The sequence below is a fragment of the Neolamprologus multifasciatus genome, chromosome 16 (assembly GCF_963576455.1).
Source record: "Neolamprologus multifasciatus chromosome 16, fNeoMul1.2, whole genome shotgun sequence".
Lineage (NCBI taxonomy): Eukaryota > Metazoa > Chordata > Actinopteri > Cichliformes > Cichlidae > Neolamprologus > Neolamprologus multifasciatus.
In genome coordinates this window covers 3,831,871-3,845,868 of record NC_140454.1, presented here as the reverse complement: position 1 = coordinate 3,845,868, position 13,998 = coordinate 3,831,871, and the positions used below count along the sequence as shown (strand labels likewise).

At 41.1% G+C, this 13,998-nt stretch overlaps 1 protein-coding gene and 1 long non-coding RNA gene across 2 annotated transcripts in view; one reads left to right on the top strand and one right to left on the bottom strand.

Annotated features, from left to right (window-relative positions):
- The window catches only part of LOC146500033 (uncharacterized), a 347,579-nt gene that overhangs the window by 320,600 nt on the left and 12,981 nt on the right, over nt 1-13,998 (top strand). The gene's annotated exons all lie outside the window — the stretch shown is intronic.
- Nucleotides 4,136-10,922, bottom strand: hpxa (hemopexin a). The gene is made up of 10 exons (XM_085135995.1): nt 10,791-10,922; nt 10,168-10,208; nt 9,982-10,059; nt 9,349-9,506; nt 8,685-8,838; nt 8,334-8,546; nt 5,426-5,521; nt 5,138-5,265; nt 4,903-5,050; nt 4,136-4,688 (listed from the first exon to the last, which is right to left on the bottom strand). Exons 1-10 carry the CDS (start codon nt 10,844-10,846, stop codon nt 4,459-4,461), a joined length of 1,302 nt encoding a protein of 433 aa, XP_084992121.1. The 5' UTR covers nt 10,847-10,922; the 3' UTR covers nt 4,136-4,458.

Below are 13,998 nucleotides of genomic sequence, written 5' to 3'. Positions count from 1 at the left end.
TAGCTCCAGTGAAAACTAAGGTCTCTAATCAGAAGTACCTGACCCCGTGGTATAATTCTCAAACACGTACCCTAAAGCAGATGACTCGTAATCTGGAGAGGAAATGGCGTGTCACAAATTTAGAGGATCATCATTTAGCCTGGAGAAATAGTTTGTTGCTTTATAAGAAAGCCCTCCGCAAAGCCAGAACAGCTTACTACTCATCACTGATTGAAGAAAATAAGAACAACCCCAGGTTTCTCTTCAGCACTGTAGCCAGGCTGACAAAATCAGAGCTCTGTTGAGCCAACCATCCCTTTAACGTTAACTAGTGATGACTTCATGAACTTCTTCACAAATAAAATTTTTATCATTAGAGAAAAAATTACCAATAATCATCCCACAGATGTAATATTATCTACAGCTACTCTTAGTACCATTGATGTTAAGTTAGACTCTTTTTCTCCAATCGATCTTTCTGAGTTAACTTCAATAATTACTTCCTCCAAACCATCAACGTGTCTTTTAGACCCCATTCCTACAAAACTGCTCAAAGAAGTCCTGCCATTGATTAATTCTTCGATCTTATATATGATCAACCTATCTCTAATAATCGGCTATGTACCACAGGCCTTCAAGGTGGCTGCAGTTAAACCTTTACTCAAAAAGCCATCTCTAGACCCAGCAGTCTTAGCTAATTATAGGCCAATCTCCAACCTTCCTTTCATATCAAAAATCCTTGAAAGAGTAGTTGTCAAACAGCTAACAGATCATCTGCAGAGGAATGGTTTATTTGAAGAGTTTCAGTCAGGTTTCAGAGTTCATCACAGCACAGAAACAGCTTTAGTGAAGGTTACAAATGATCTTCTTATGGCCTCTGACAGTGGACTCATCTCTGTGCTTGTCCTTCTTGACCTTAGTGCAGCATTCGATACTGTTGACCATAATATCCTATTAGAGCGATTAGAACATGCTGTAGGTATTACAGGTATTGCACTGCAGTGGTTTGTATCATATCTATCTAATAGACTCCAATTTGTGTATGTAAATGGAGAGTCCTCTTCACACACTGAGGTTAATTATGGAGTTCCACAGGGTTCGGTGCTAGGACCAATTCTGTTTACATTATACATGCTTCCCCTAGGCAGCATCATTAGAAGACATAGCATACATTTTCACTGCTATGCAGATGACACCCAGCTCTATCTGTCCATGAAGCCAGATAACACACACCAATTAGTTAAACTGCAGGAATGTCTTAAAGACATAAAGACTTGGATGGCCACTAACTTTCTGCTTCTTAACTCAGATAAAACTGAGGTCATTGTACTCGGCGCTGAAAAGCTTAGAAATATGGTATCTAACCAGATTCTTACTCTGGATGGCATTACCTTGGCCTCCAGTAACACTGTGAGGAACCTTGGAGTCATTTTTGACCAGGATATGTCCTTCAACGCACATATTAAACAAATATGTAAGACTGCGTTCTTCCATTTGCGCAACATCTCTAAAATTAGAAATATCCTGTCTCAGAGTGACGCTGAAAAACTAGTTCATGCATTTATTACTTCCAGGCTGGACTACTGCAATTCATTATTATCAGGATGTCCAAAAAACTCACTGAAAAGCCTTCAGTTAATCCAAAATGCTGCAGCAAGAGTACTGACAGGGACTAGAAAGAGAGAGCATATTTCTCCTGTTTTGGCTTCCCTTCATTGGCTTCCTGTTAAATCCAGAATTGAATTCAAAATCCTGCTCCTCACATACAAGGTCTTAAATAATCAGGCCCCATCTTATCTTAATGACCTTGTAGTACCATATTACCCTATTAGAGCACTTCGCTCTCGCTCTGCAGGCCTACTTGTTGTTCCTAGAGTATTTAAAAGTAGAATGGGAGGGAGAGCCTTCAGTTTTCAGGCCCCTCTTCTGTGGAACCAGCTTCCAGTTTGGATTCGGGAGACAGACACTATCTCTACTTTTAAGATTAGGCTTAAAACCTTCCTTTTTGCTAAAGCATATAGTTAGGGCTGGACCAGGTGACCCTGAATCCTCCCTTAGTTATGCTGCAATAGATGTAGGCTGCCGGGGGATTCCCATGATGCATTGAGTTTTTCCTTTCCAGTCACCTTTCTCACTCACTATGTATTAACAGACCTCTCTGCACTGAATCATATCTGTTATTAATCTCTGTCTCTCTTCCACAGCATGTCTTTATCCTGTCTTCCTTCTCTCACCCCACGTCGCAGCAGATGGCCGCCCCTCCCTGAGCCTGGTTCTGCCGGAGGTTTCTTCCTGTTAAAAGGGAGTTTTTCCTTCCCACTGTCGCCAAAGTGCTTGCTCATAGGGGGTCATATGATTGTTGGGCTTTTCTCTGTATCTATGAAGCGCCTTGAGGCGACTTTTGTTGTGATTTGGCGCTATATAAATAAAAATTTTTAAAACTTGTTTTATTAGTTTTAATCTTTTAACTTTATGCATCAAGCAAAAATTTAATTATCTGCAACATTCTCTGACTGGAAGAAATTTATTTAATATTTAAACCTATTTTCTGCACATTCCAGCACATAAAATATATGTTTACACTCAGTCTTTCAAATAGATGCAAGTAAAACACAGCAGAAAATAAATAAAGTCAAAGACTAGCGGTCCTTTTGCTCTATTTTCACCTGTAAAGCAGGAGTGGGGTAGGTGGAGGTTTACCCTGGTGCAGGTGTTCCGCAGCGGTCAGTGGAAGAATTTCTCTGGGAATTTCCCATTACGTCGTAGCGCACTCGGTGCTTGCTCGGAAGTTTAGGACACTAATGTTTTTGTCACTTTTTATGGAATCAAACTTAAAGTAAGGTCAGTACTTCCACGCTTTAAACGCTGCACGCTCATACTCTCTCTGCACTCCAAATGTTATCCATTGTTGATCTGCACACAGCTGTTGTCACGAACGTTGCACTCGCTTACGTTACTGCCCATCTCTGGTGATAGTGACCCTACAATGAGGGTCACTATCAACGGAGACGTACCGTAGACCTTTTTTTGGGGGGGGTTTCGCTGCTGAATGTGCACAGTTACTTAAAATGAATAATTCGGTTTTGCTCTAACATATTATAACATTTTAGTCTTGTGGCCCTGAGCTGTACATGTGAACTGCTGCTACTTCAATAATAATAATATGTGATAATAGTGTGGCCACACAGCTTTGATAGTATATCACAAGACAAATGTACTAAAAGTATATGTGTTTACATTTATTTATATTTTAAATTGAACAGATCTGAACACTGTCTTAAAAAAATGGAACCAGTTGCAGATACTTGAAAGTTAAAGGAATTTAGTTCTTACCATTTCGCAAAGACGTGCACTGAATATTTTTACTGCTCACTGTTTATTCACCAGGTAGAAAACATCAGGTTTCTGTCAACCAAATGTTGTGTTTTTTTTCCAGCTGCAGCTGGTTCGTGGGAGTTCACAAGCACAGGAACACCAAAGCTTCCTGTGGATAATTCACATCTCATCTATGTGCCTCACAGGAATAAGATGATTTAACACCTGCTCTGACTTATCTGTGCTGCTCTGTTTGCAAGAAACAAAAGCAGAGTTACTGAAAAGGCAAAGACAGAAGTATTGTCCTCATTCTATCGTCATAAAGTAGCAGATCAACAAAGTGGAACTCTTCTGCCCTCTGCTGGTAAAAGGTCGGAAAGTCTCCTTGTTTTGCCTCTGGAAAAACTGTTCGCAAAACAGCTTCTCAGATGTATAAAACCACTAATAAATATTATCTTTAGACTTCTTTCCCAGCCCCTTATCACTGAGTCTATGCCACCTGTCTTTAGGGCAGGAGCAGGATGCACTCATGCAATCAATCAGCATAGGTCCACTTGAAAAAAGTCTATTTAAAATGTACTGTAGTAAGTTATAAAAGAAAATGCAGTTACATGTTATAAATAACATGTAATTTCTTTTTAAAAGCTACAGGTATAGTCTACTCATATTCATGGTATATGTGTTGTTTGTTTGTACTGTACAGAAAGTATTTTCTTTCTTGGATATTCAGAAAGTGAACTATGTAGGATAAACTCTCTCTCCTTGCAAGTGTAGTATCAGAGTACGTGGCATCCTGGAAACTTATTAACACATCACAGAAATAAATCATCACTGTTTCACCTTCTTGGTTGTTGCCACTTTGCTTTATTCACAACCGCACTGTACAAAACGAATCACAGAAAAACATCTTCTTGGTAGCACACTTTGTGTGGAGGACCACAGAGCTTTAGCATGAAAAGTAACAACCCTCTAAATGAATTAAAGAAGGCTACTTTGAGGTAAGACATGGAAGGGAAACAATGGGTATGAAATACTGCATCAGCTGTAAGTGCTCTTAGTCAAAAGCTTAGCGACTTGTCGTGTGGCGCCTCCTGTCTGAAGCCGTTGGTGCTTTTGTTTCTCCATATTTCACTGTGTTGTGTGCGATGTTCTGCACACTCAGTCCTAGTGATCACAGCCAAACAGCTCCAGAGACACTTTGTGCTGCTCAGGCAGGGACCTGGCAGTGCAAAGCAGTTTGGTGCTATCAAAGTGGTAGAAGTGATTTCCTATGATCACCTTAACTCCTCCAGGACCGCACATGGCAGTATCGACTCTCTTGAAGGGTCCGATTGGACGCTCGTTGCCTGCCTTACGTGGGGTGACTTTCAGTTCCACATCATACATCTGATTACCTGATGGAAAAAAGGCAGAACGATATGGTAAGATATCTATCTAAAAGTCTTAGTTCTTTGTAAATATCATTGTGACCATTTTCAAGTAAGTGCTAAATGACTCATTGTGTCATCTAAGTGATCAAATAACACTACATGTGTAGTTCAAAGCAGTCCTAGAAGTGATACAAGGATAATCAATACTTGCTTTCTGTATTTCTGCCTGTGTTTATACCTTTGATAATGTGAGCAATGTGATGGTCCTCACAGACGAATGCAGCATCAATGGGACCCTCAATGCCCAGCTCCTCCGTCACAGGTTTGGGGTAACCATCGAGGTGGGTGTGGGGCTCACCGACTCGGTAAACATACAAATCGTTATTCTTGGGAGAAAAGAGAAACAGAAAACAGGGTAAATATGGTGTGCAGAGTTAATGACGGGATCAGAAATGTGCTTCCAGGTGCTTTACCTTGATCATGTAAAGGTGATTTTCATAAGAGAAAGCGGCGTCCACCTCACTGTGCAGCTCCTTGAAATCATTCTCGATGGTGTCAGAGGTCAGTGTGTCATTGTCATCTTTACGGAGGTAATGGTGGCCTGTGACATAAGAGAATAAATCAAGCTCTGATGAACGCTGGGTGTACAGCCAAACCCTGATCAGTACAGCCCTGATCATAATGCCGTCACTTCAGTGCAGTGATTTAGATGTTGGAACAACAAATAAATGTATATGATGTGTTCTGATGTCAGATCTCACCTCTGAAGGCATAAATGTTTCCAGCGTCGTCTGATGTGATGGCATCCAGGTGAACACGGCTGCATCGCTCTCTCTCCACATGGTCGCTGTCAGGACCTGAACAAAACAAAACAACAACAACAACAAAAAAAGTGTATTTTTGTTAAAAATACAAAACATCTGGTAGTGTCTGACTCACTAAAAATTTGGTCTCAAATTAGAAAGCATTTTCATTGGCGTCAATGTTCAATCTTTACACCATTAATTCATAATCAGGCATACACATTGCTCTCAGGATTCAATTCAATTCAATTCAATTTTATTTATATAGCGCCAAATCACAACAAAAGTCACCTCAAGGCGCTTCATAGATACAGAGAAAAACCCGACAATCATATGACCGCCTATGAGCAGCACTTTGGCAACAGTGGGAAGGAAAAACTCCCTTTTAACAGGAAGAAACCTCCGTCAGAACCAGGCTCAGGGAGGGGCGGGGCCATCTGCTGCGACCAGTTGGGGTGAAAATGATCCTTCCGCAGGATCAACATTCCAGCTATGGACTTCCAAAGGGATACACACAATCAAGGATCTGTTTATTGATAATCCTTTTCCTTCGTTTCAACAACTTCAGCAAAAATTTTCCATAGAAAACAGAGAATTTTTCAAGTATTTACAAATACGTCATTTTATTAAAGAGACGTTTCCATCCTTTCCCAATGAACCACAAAAGCTAGTTTCAGATGATCTGTTCCTAATGAACCCGCTAAAGAAAGGAGCTATTTCTAGGATCTACAACCAACTTTTGCAAATAGACAGTACAACTACATTGGACCACTTGAGAAATGCTTGGAGTGAAGAACTGGGTACTAACATCACTGAAGATCAATGGACTAGGGCACAAGAACTGGTTCACTCCACTTCTGTCTGCTGCAGGCACGGACTACTACAATTTAAGGTCCTGCATAGGCTCCATCTGTCTATATTGAAGGTTTCAAGGATGTTTCCAGGGGCTGACTCAAGATGTGATCGATGTGGCCAGAATTCTGCCTCATTGTCACATGTTTTGGACATGTCCTAATATCGCTACCTACTGGTCTAAAATATTTAAAACTTTGTCTGATATTTTTAAAAAAACAGCTCCCCATAGACCCAGTAATGGCACTATTTGGTGTAGCTACAGTTAAACACTTAAATAATAAACAAATTTGTGCTCTGAGTTTTATAACATTGCTTGCAAGACGCCATATACTTAATTGGAAAAATAAAGCCCCCCCCCCCCCCCCCCCCCCCCAACTCATTCTGCTTTGTTAAGAGACACAATGTATCATTTACAGTTGGAGAAAATTAAATTTTCATTGAGAGATAATGTTAAACAGTTTTATACGGAGCCCCGCAGGGGACATGGGAGAAAAAAAATTAAGACGGACTTTTGCGAGATCTCGCAAAACAAACTCGGGATCTCGCAAACGTTTTAGCCGCATTCTTCGGACGCTGGCTCGAAGCAGTGTTGCCAACTTAGCGACTTTGTCGCTATATTTAGCGAGTTTTCAGACCCCCTAGCGACTTTTTTTCTAAAAAAAAAGCGACTTTTTTGTCGCTAAAAAAAGACGTGAAAGCGCATATTGCTTTTACTCTCAACAAGCAGCGGGTGCTGTAACGCAGTCAGTTCTTCTTTTACTCTTATGCTGTTTTGTGGATCAGGTTTAAAACTACTTATAAACACACACACACAAAGTAACTCCACCAGAGTGCCTATTTCGGGTCACTTTTGCCGGTCCAAGCCCGGGTAAAGGAGCAGGGTTGGAATTGTGACATTAAAAAAACAATAATTGCTAAAAGAAATTTAATTTGTAGTTCTAAATAAATTCTAAATGCATTTAGGACGTTTTTACTGACTTTATGTCTCGTCCACGATGTTATTTCTCTCTCCAGCAGCGTAGGTTACAATTACATTAGCATGACCAATTATGCAAATTAGGTGATGACGTCATTTAGCGACTTTTAGGACAACCAATAGCGATTTTCCTTACTGAGGAGTTGGCAACACTGGCTCGAAGCCGACCGGGAGGTCGAGGCGCGATGTGCCGGGAAAGCGGTGTTCCTCCCGGCTGTAGTAGGTCTCGACCTCCCGTTAGCTTCGAGCTAACGGGAAGAATGCGGCTAAAACCTTTTTTTTTTAAACTTTATTTGCACAGAAATGTACAACAATCATGGCAATCTCTACAAAGATTCTATTTTTCCAACATGAAATAGTACCAGAACAGGCTGAATTCCAGCATATAGAAGATAGGTAATGCGGCTAAAACTTTTGCGAGATCCCGAGTCAGTTTTGCGAGATCTCGCAAAAGTCCGTCTTAATTTTTTTTTTCTTCCATGTCCCCTGCGGGGCTCCGTAGTTTTACCTAATTTGGCAACCCTTTATAGATTACTTTAATAAGTAAAACTGGGATGGATGGCCTCCTCCCATATCTGCTCCAAGATTATACACATTGGTCTGGGCAGGTGTATTGTTTTTTTGTTTTTTTTGTTTTTTTTTTTGTGGGGGGGGGGGGGTTGTTTGTTTTGGGGTTTGTTTGTTTTTTCCTCTCCCCCTCCTTTGTATATACTTATTTAGGTATATAAATGTGTATGTATAGACATAGATATATGATTGTTTATATAATGTTAATTATATTTTATGTAAAAAGGAGGGGGAGAGGAAGGAAGGGAAGGGGGGAAAAGGGGGAAAAAACTATGTCACTGTAAATGAGATACATACTTTGTTGCCTGATTTGAAAAAAAAAATGAAAAAAAAAATACAAAACATAACTTTGGTCTAGAAAATTACAGTCCTGGAACATCGACAGCACAGAAACAATATTTAAATCTACAACTGTGTCAAATTTGAAGTCACATCTGATCACATTGCTCACTTTGCTTTTTAACTTACTGAACTTGGAGCATCTCATGAAGTAGTTGCGGGCCTCTTTGGGGTATTTGCCGTGCACGTCGCCAGTCTTTGGATCAAATTTGGAGAACATGTGCCCGTGGAAGCAATAGTAGTGCTCCATGAAGCGGAAAGCCGATGTGCAGTTTGGCATGGACTTGAACTCTTTCTCCTCTACAGCCTTGCTTTTGAGATCGTAGTGGTAGATTTCGTCCCCTTCAGGGGGAAAAAAGACGCGTGGTTTAAAGTTTTTCCTCGGGTAGCTTTTTTTTTTTGGAAATAGTGAAAAATGCTCTTGGTCTCATAGGAATAATAACCACAGTTTTCTCACAGTCAGTGAGAACTTTTATTTACCTTTGAAGAAGATAACGGAGTCGTTGGCGCACTCTGGATGAGGACATTCCACAGCAGCATCCAGATCGTTGGGGATTCCAGGGAAGACTTCAGAGATATCCTTGGGGTAGCCAGCCTCCAGCTTGTGCTTGTAAAAGCTGAACACCTTGTGGTCCTATGTTAAAAAAAAAACACAAGTAAGATTCAACTGACAAGTTGTTAGGCTTTTACAGTCAAATCAGGAGAATCTCACTTTGTATCGCTTTCAGAAAGCAGCAATGCAGACAAAATTTATTTTGCAAAGGTTTCACATTTACAGCAGTTTTCAACCCCAAAGTTTGGGCAGTTGTGGAATGTTGATAAATTTTAATCATCATCACACTTGAACGGCTATAATTACTCATGAGAATGCAAAAAGAAACTGAGAAAGGTATTTGTGGTGCACACCAGTCCAGACATGTCAGATGGCATGATGGAGACTATTTTGCACAGATATGAGTGCAGGTGCACTATTCTGCCAGCTCAACTGCAAGGACAGCTGTTGTCTCCCTCTCTCCACTTTAGTCTTGCTAACCATCTTGCTTTGTGTTGTAATTCCTATTGGGTTATTTAAACGGTTTCCTTCTCTGGATGTTTGCCTGTTGCCAAACTCTGTTATGATCAATAACACAATAAAAAGCCATACCAAGAAGAAGAACATGCGGTCGTGGTCGTCGGGGTTGTCTTCAAAGTGCATGTGGAAAGCAGCGTCCACATGGCCCAGGTGATGATGGTCGTCCAACTCAGCGAAACTCTCATTGGAGAGCTCGGCAAGGCCGTGGAAGCCCTTAAATAAATGGTCACCTGACAGAACATATACGGGACACAGTCATTAAATAGAGCCAATCACACTTTTTATGCATGCTGCAGTTCATACTCCATTAGAGCTCTATGATGATCCAACACATTTTAAAAGTATGACATATTCCCAGGTCATAACTTTCCCTCATGCAGTAAATGGCCTGTATTTGTATAGCGCTTTACTTAGTCCCTAAGGACCCCAAAGCACTTTACACATTCAGTCATCCACCCATTCACACACTGGTGATGGCAGCTACATTGTAGCCACAGCCACCCTGGGGCGCACTGACAGAGGCGAGGCTGCCGGACACTGGCGTCACTGGGCCCTCTGACCACCACCAGTAAGCAACGGGTGAAGTGTCTTGCCCAAGGACATAACGAACCGGCAAACTTGCGATTAAAAGACGAACTGCCAACTCTTGAGCCACGATCGCTCAGTGTCGATATGCCTGCCCATGACTCCTCTATAGATTCTTACCCTTGAAAAAGTATGGGATTCCCTCTTCATTCACTGCAACAGCATCCATCTCAAGACCTTTACAGCGATCAAGGTCATCTGCAGAATATCAGGTGAAAGTGAAAAGAAGGCTCATAATATAGAACATGATAGCAGTTGTGTTGAGAAATGTCTTTGAATTTAAAAGAATAAAATCTTTCAACTCACATCCATGTTCATGTGGTGGACGTCCTGCACCTTCTCCTTGCCTGGTTTTACCAGCAGAAAAAAGGCATGTTATCACTTTAAGCAATTTCGCTCAAAACTTAGGCTCGGACTTTTAGTTTTACAAAATTGTTAAAGGGAAAACGCACATGAGAGCAGTTTTCAATCTTCATCTATTTTTTTACTCAATACTGTATGAAGCCACAATGTGATGTTGTGTGATATCCAGAGAAAACAATGAGATCATGTGGGGTTAAAACAATTCAAATTGGTGTAGCATACTTACAAAAATATCACTAGTAACCAGCTTTTTAAAAGTACATAACAATGCTTTTATTATCATAATTTCTTGTCTTATTTTTTCCTGTATCAACGCTGCTTAACTCAGGAAGTATAAAAAGTGACTTTAGCTCAATTAAAGTGTTGCTTTAGATCTGTAATCATGTCTGCATTTAGCACAAACAAAAAAAAGTTATCTGGAAACATTTTAGATATGCAGCAAAGATGTCCCCTGTAACTCATTACGTTAGTATTGAGTTTTAATGAAAAAAATTAAACAAGTGGCATTAAAAAGCATTCAAACTGTCTGAGTTTTATCTCTTCATTAGAAGTGCAACTCCACTTACGACTGAGCCCATCCCAGGGCTAGGGTAAGCAACAGGATGCAGGAAAGCAGCTTCATGATGAGGATTCCTCTGAGACCAGATAGGCCTGGAGAGATGAGCCAAAGGTACCCCTGCAACTGCCACTGCGTTCTTTTATACTGTAGCCCAGTTTAAAAGGTCACATCACGCTGGGTACCAGAGGAGGAGGGGACAATGTGCACAACCAGTAGCTTTATCAAAAGACGCCCACAATATTTGATGAGCCCCCAGAGCTGTGCCCCCACAGACCTCCACCTCTGACTTGTCTTTGTTCAAACCACCTACCAGGAAAAGTCCTGGTGCAACAGAGATTCATAGAATTTGATGGGTCAAGTCTAATCACGTATATATCTTATGTCATCATGCTACAGCACTGAATAAAAAGCAGACTTGTGCAATCGTCACTTTTGAGAATATGAATGTGGGTGAATATTCCACAGCATTAAAACCTACATGCACACCAGTGCATACCTAATATAATATTTATGCAAGATTACTGTTTTCCAAAGAAAGGCTCGTCGATACCCCTAGATCATTTGATGTGACAAAAAGTGTACAAAAGCATCTCTATTTATTGATGTGCATAATTGAACCACTTTACTCATCACGTGCAACAAATATCTTTTGAGAATATTCCAGAAGTCTGCCTGAGCTGGATCTGCAGGCCAGACCAGGTCCAGCTACCTGAGAGGTTACTAACCCACTACCCCCACTAAATTAAACAAAAACTGCTGACTGCAGTGTTTCACAATCCTTGGACTAAGTGTTGTATAATGTTTGTAAAGTGAACATTAACAGAAGGAGTAGGATGGCCTCAGTGTAAGTAATACTTATCAGTAAAAATTGTTCCCTTTGTGTGGGCTCTGTGTACGTGCTGCCTTCTATTCCATTTTTAATAGCTTGTCCTTGGCTTCCTATTTGTTGCAAATATGCTATTAAATGCACAAACAAAAGATTCACTAAAGCTCATGGGAGATGAAGTCAATAAATGCTGCCAAAGAAGTCACCGTAAGATTTTTAAAAAGGAAGATAATATCAGTCTCATTGTATATGATGTTATACTTTCTCAAATGTGCATTATGGTGTTTAAATGATGTATAAACAAAATGTAATTTAAGTTTATGAAATGTTAATTCAATTCAATTCAATTTTATTTATATAGCGCCAAATCACAACAAAAGTCGCCTCAAGGCGCTTCATAGATACAGAGAAAAAACCAACAATCACATGAGCCCCTATGAACAAACACTTTGGCGACAGTGGGAAGGAAAAACTCCCTTTTAACAGGAAGAAACCTCCGGCAGAACCAGGCTCAGGGAGGGGCGGGGCCATCTGCTGCAACCGGTTGGGGTGAGAGAAGGAAGACAGGATAAAGACATGCTGTGGAAGAGAGACAGAGGTTAATAACAGATATGATTCAATGCAGAGAGGTCTATTAACACATAGTGAGTGAGAAAGGAAAAACTCAATGCATCATGGGAATCCCCCGGCAGCCTACGTCTATTGCAGCATAACTAAGGGAGGATTCAGTGTCACCTGGTCCAGCCCTAACTATATGCTTTAGCAAAAAGGAAAGTTTGAAGCCTAATCTTAAAAGTAGAGATAGTGTCTGTCTCCCGAATCCAAACTGGAAGCTAGTAAAGGGACCTCTGGCTAATACGGTGGGTTCTGTGTCGGGCTCGTAGCTGAAAACTAGCTTTACTTTGTTGTCTGGGTCAACTCTGCCAGCGAGAGACAGAGAGAGGCGTTGAAAGGCTGCTCCAACGGAACTTATTGTTTCGGAGGAAAACACGAACACGGTGTACAGTCGAGTCTTAATAGCTTACTTACAACTGGGCTCGTCAGGCTCTCTTCTTGGCTGCAGTGGTTATTATTATATTTACATGCTTCCAGCTCCCGTTTCTGCTCGATGACAGCTCGTACTTTTCCTTTTTCTCCCTCCCTCGCTCACAGACACATAACGGGTATGGCAGTCCATTCTCCCTGCAGCACGGACTACGCTGCCTATGATGCTACATTCTTTAGAGCTATACCAGTTAGCTTAGCACAACAACAACAACAGGCGCTCTCTCACCCAGGAAACACGCAGAGAGAGAGCGTCACCCTGTAACCATGGCAACCGTAACGCTGCCACCTGGAACAACAGAACGTAGCTGTCAAACAAAACCCAAACAGGCCTGATCCGCGACAATTTGAAACAGGGAAGTACCGCCGTGTAATCCATTTATTTCAACAAAGTAACTGTATTCTAAATACCACCTTTTTAAACGGTAACTGTAACGGAATACAGTTACTCATATTTTGTATTTTAAATACATAACAGCGGTACATGTATTCCGTTACTCCCCAACACTGTCTACAAGTCAAGCCGTGGCAGATTAGCTTATCTCAGGGGCAGCCCTAATCAACTGACTGCTCTGCTGATGTCCTTCTGTACATCCAATTGGCACATTTCTGAGAACTGCCAGCCACTTTACAACCCACTTATGCTTTCGCTCCTCCTTTCCTGCTGTTCTTCAGTGGCACATCTGTCGTCATGCATCCATGCTCTGTTTGCGTTGGTTTCTTGTTGCTGCTTTCTCTTATCATGTATGCAAATGGGAGGAAAGTAGTGCACAAGAAAAGAGCTAAACTGCCAAACACAAACCCAAAAACTGCAAGGATGTGTCAAATGTAAACGGAAAAACAGAATGCAAGGGTTTACAAATCTCATAAAGCCATATTTTATTTATAGAAAATACCTTCAATCTTTAAAATGAATATGACAGAATCTGAAGAACTCGAATGTACCACAAAGTAGCATAACCTCTTCTGTTGTCAGCACTCCAGGGAACATCTGGGAACTAAGGATACCAGCTGCTGGACTTTTGGGAGATGATTGTCCCCTTTTTTGTCCTTACAGGACTCTCAATTCAATTCAATTCAATTTTATTTATATAGCGCCAAATCACAACAAATGTCGCCTCAAGGCGCTTCATAGATACAGAGAAAAGCCCAACAATCATATGACCCCCTATGAGCAAGCACTTTGGCGACAGTGGGAAGGAAAAACTCCCTTTTAACAGGAAGAGACCTCCAGCAGAACCAGGCTCAGGGAGGGGCGGGGCCATCTGCTGCGACCGGTTGGGGTGAGAGAAGGAAGACAGGATAAAGACATGCTGTGGAAGAGAGACAGAGGTTAATAACAGAT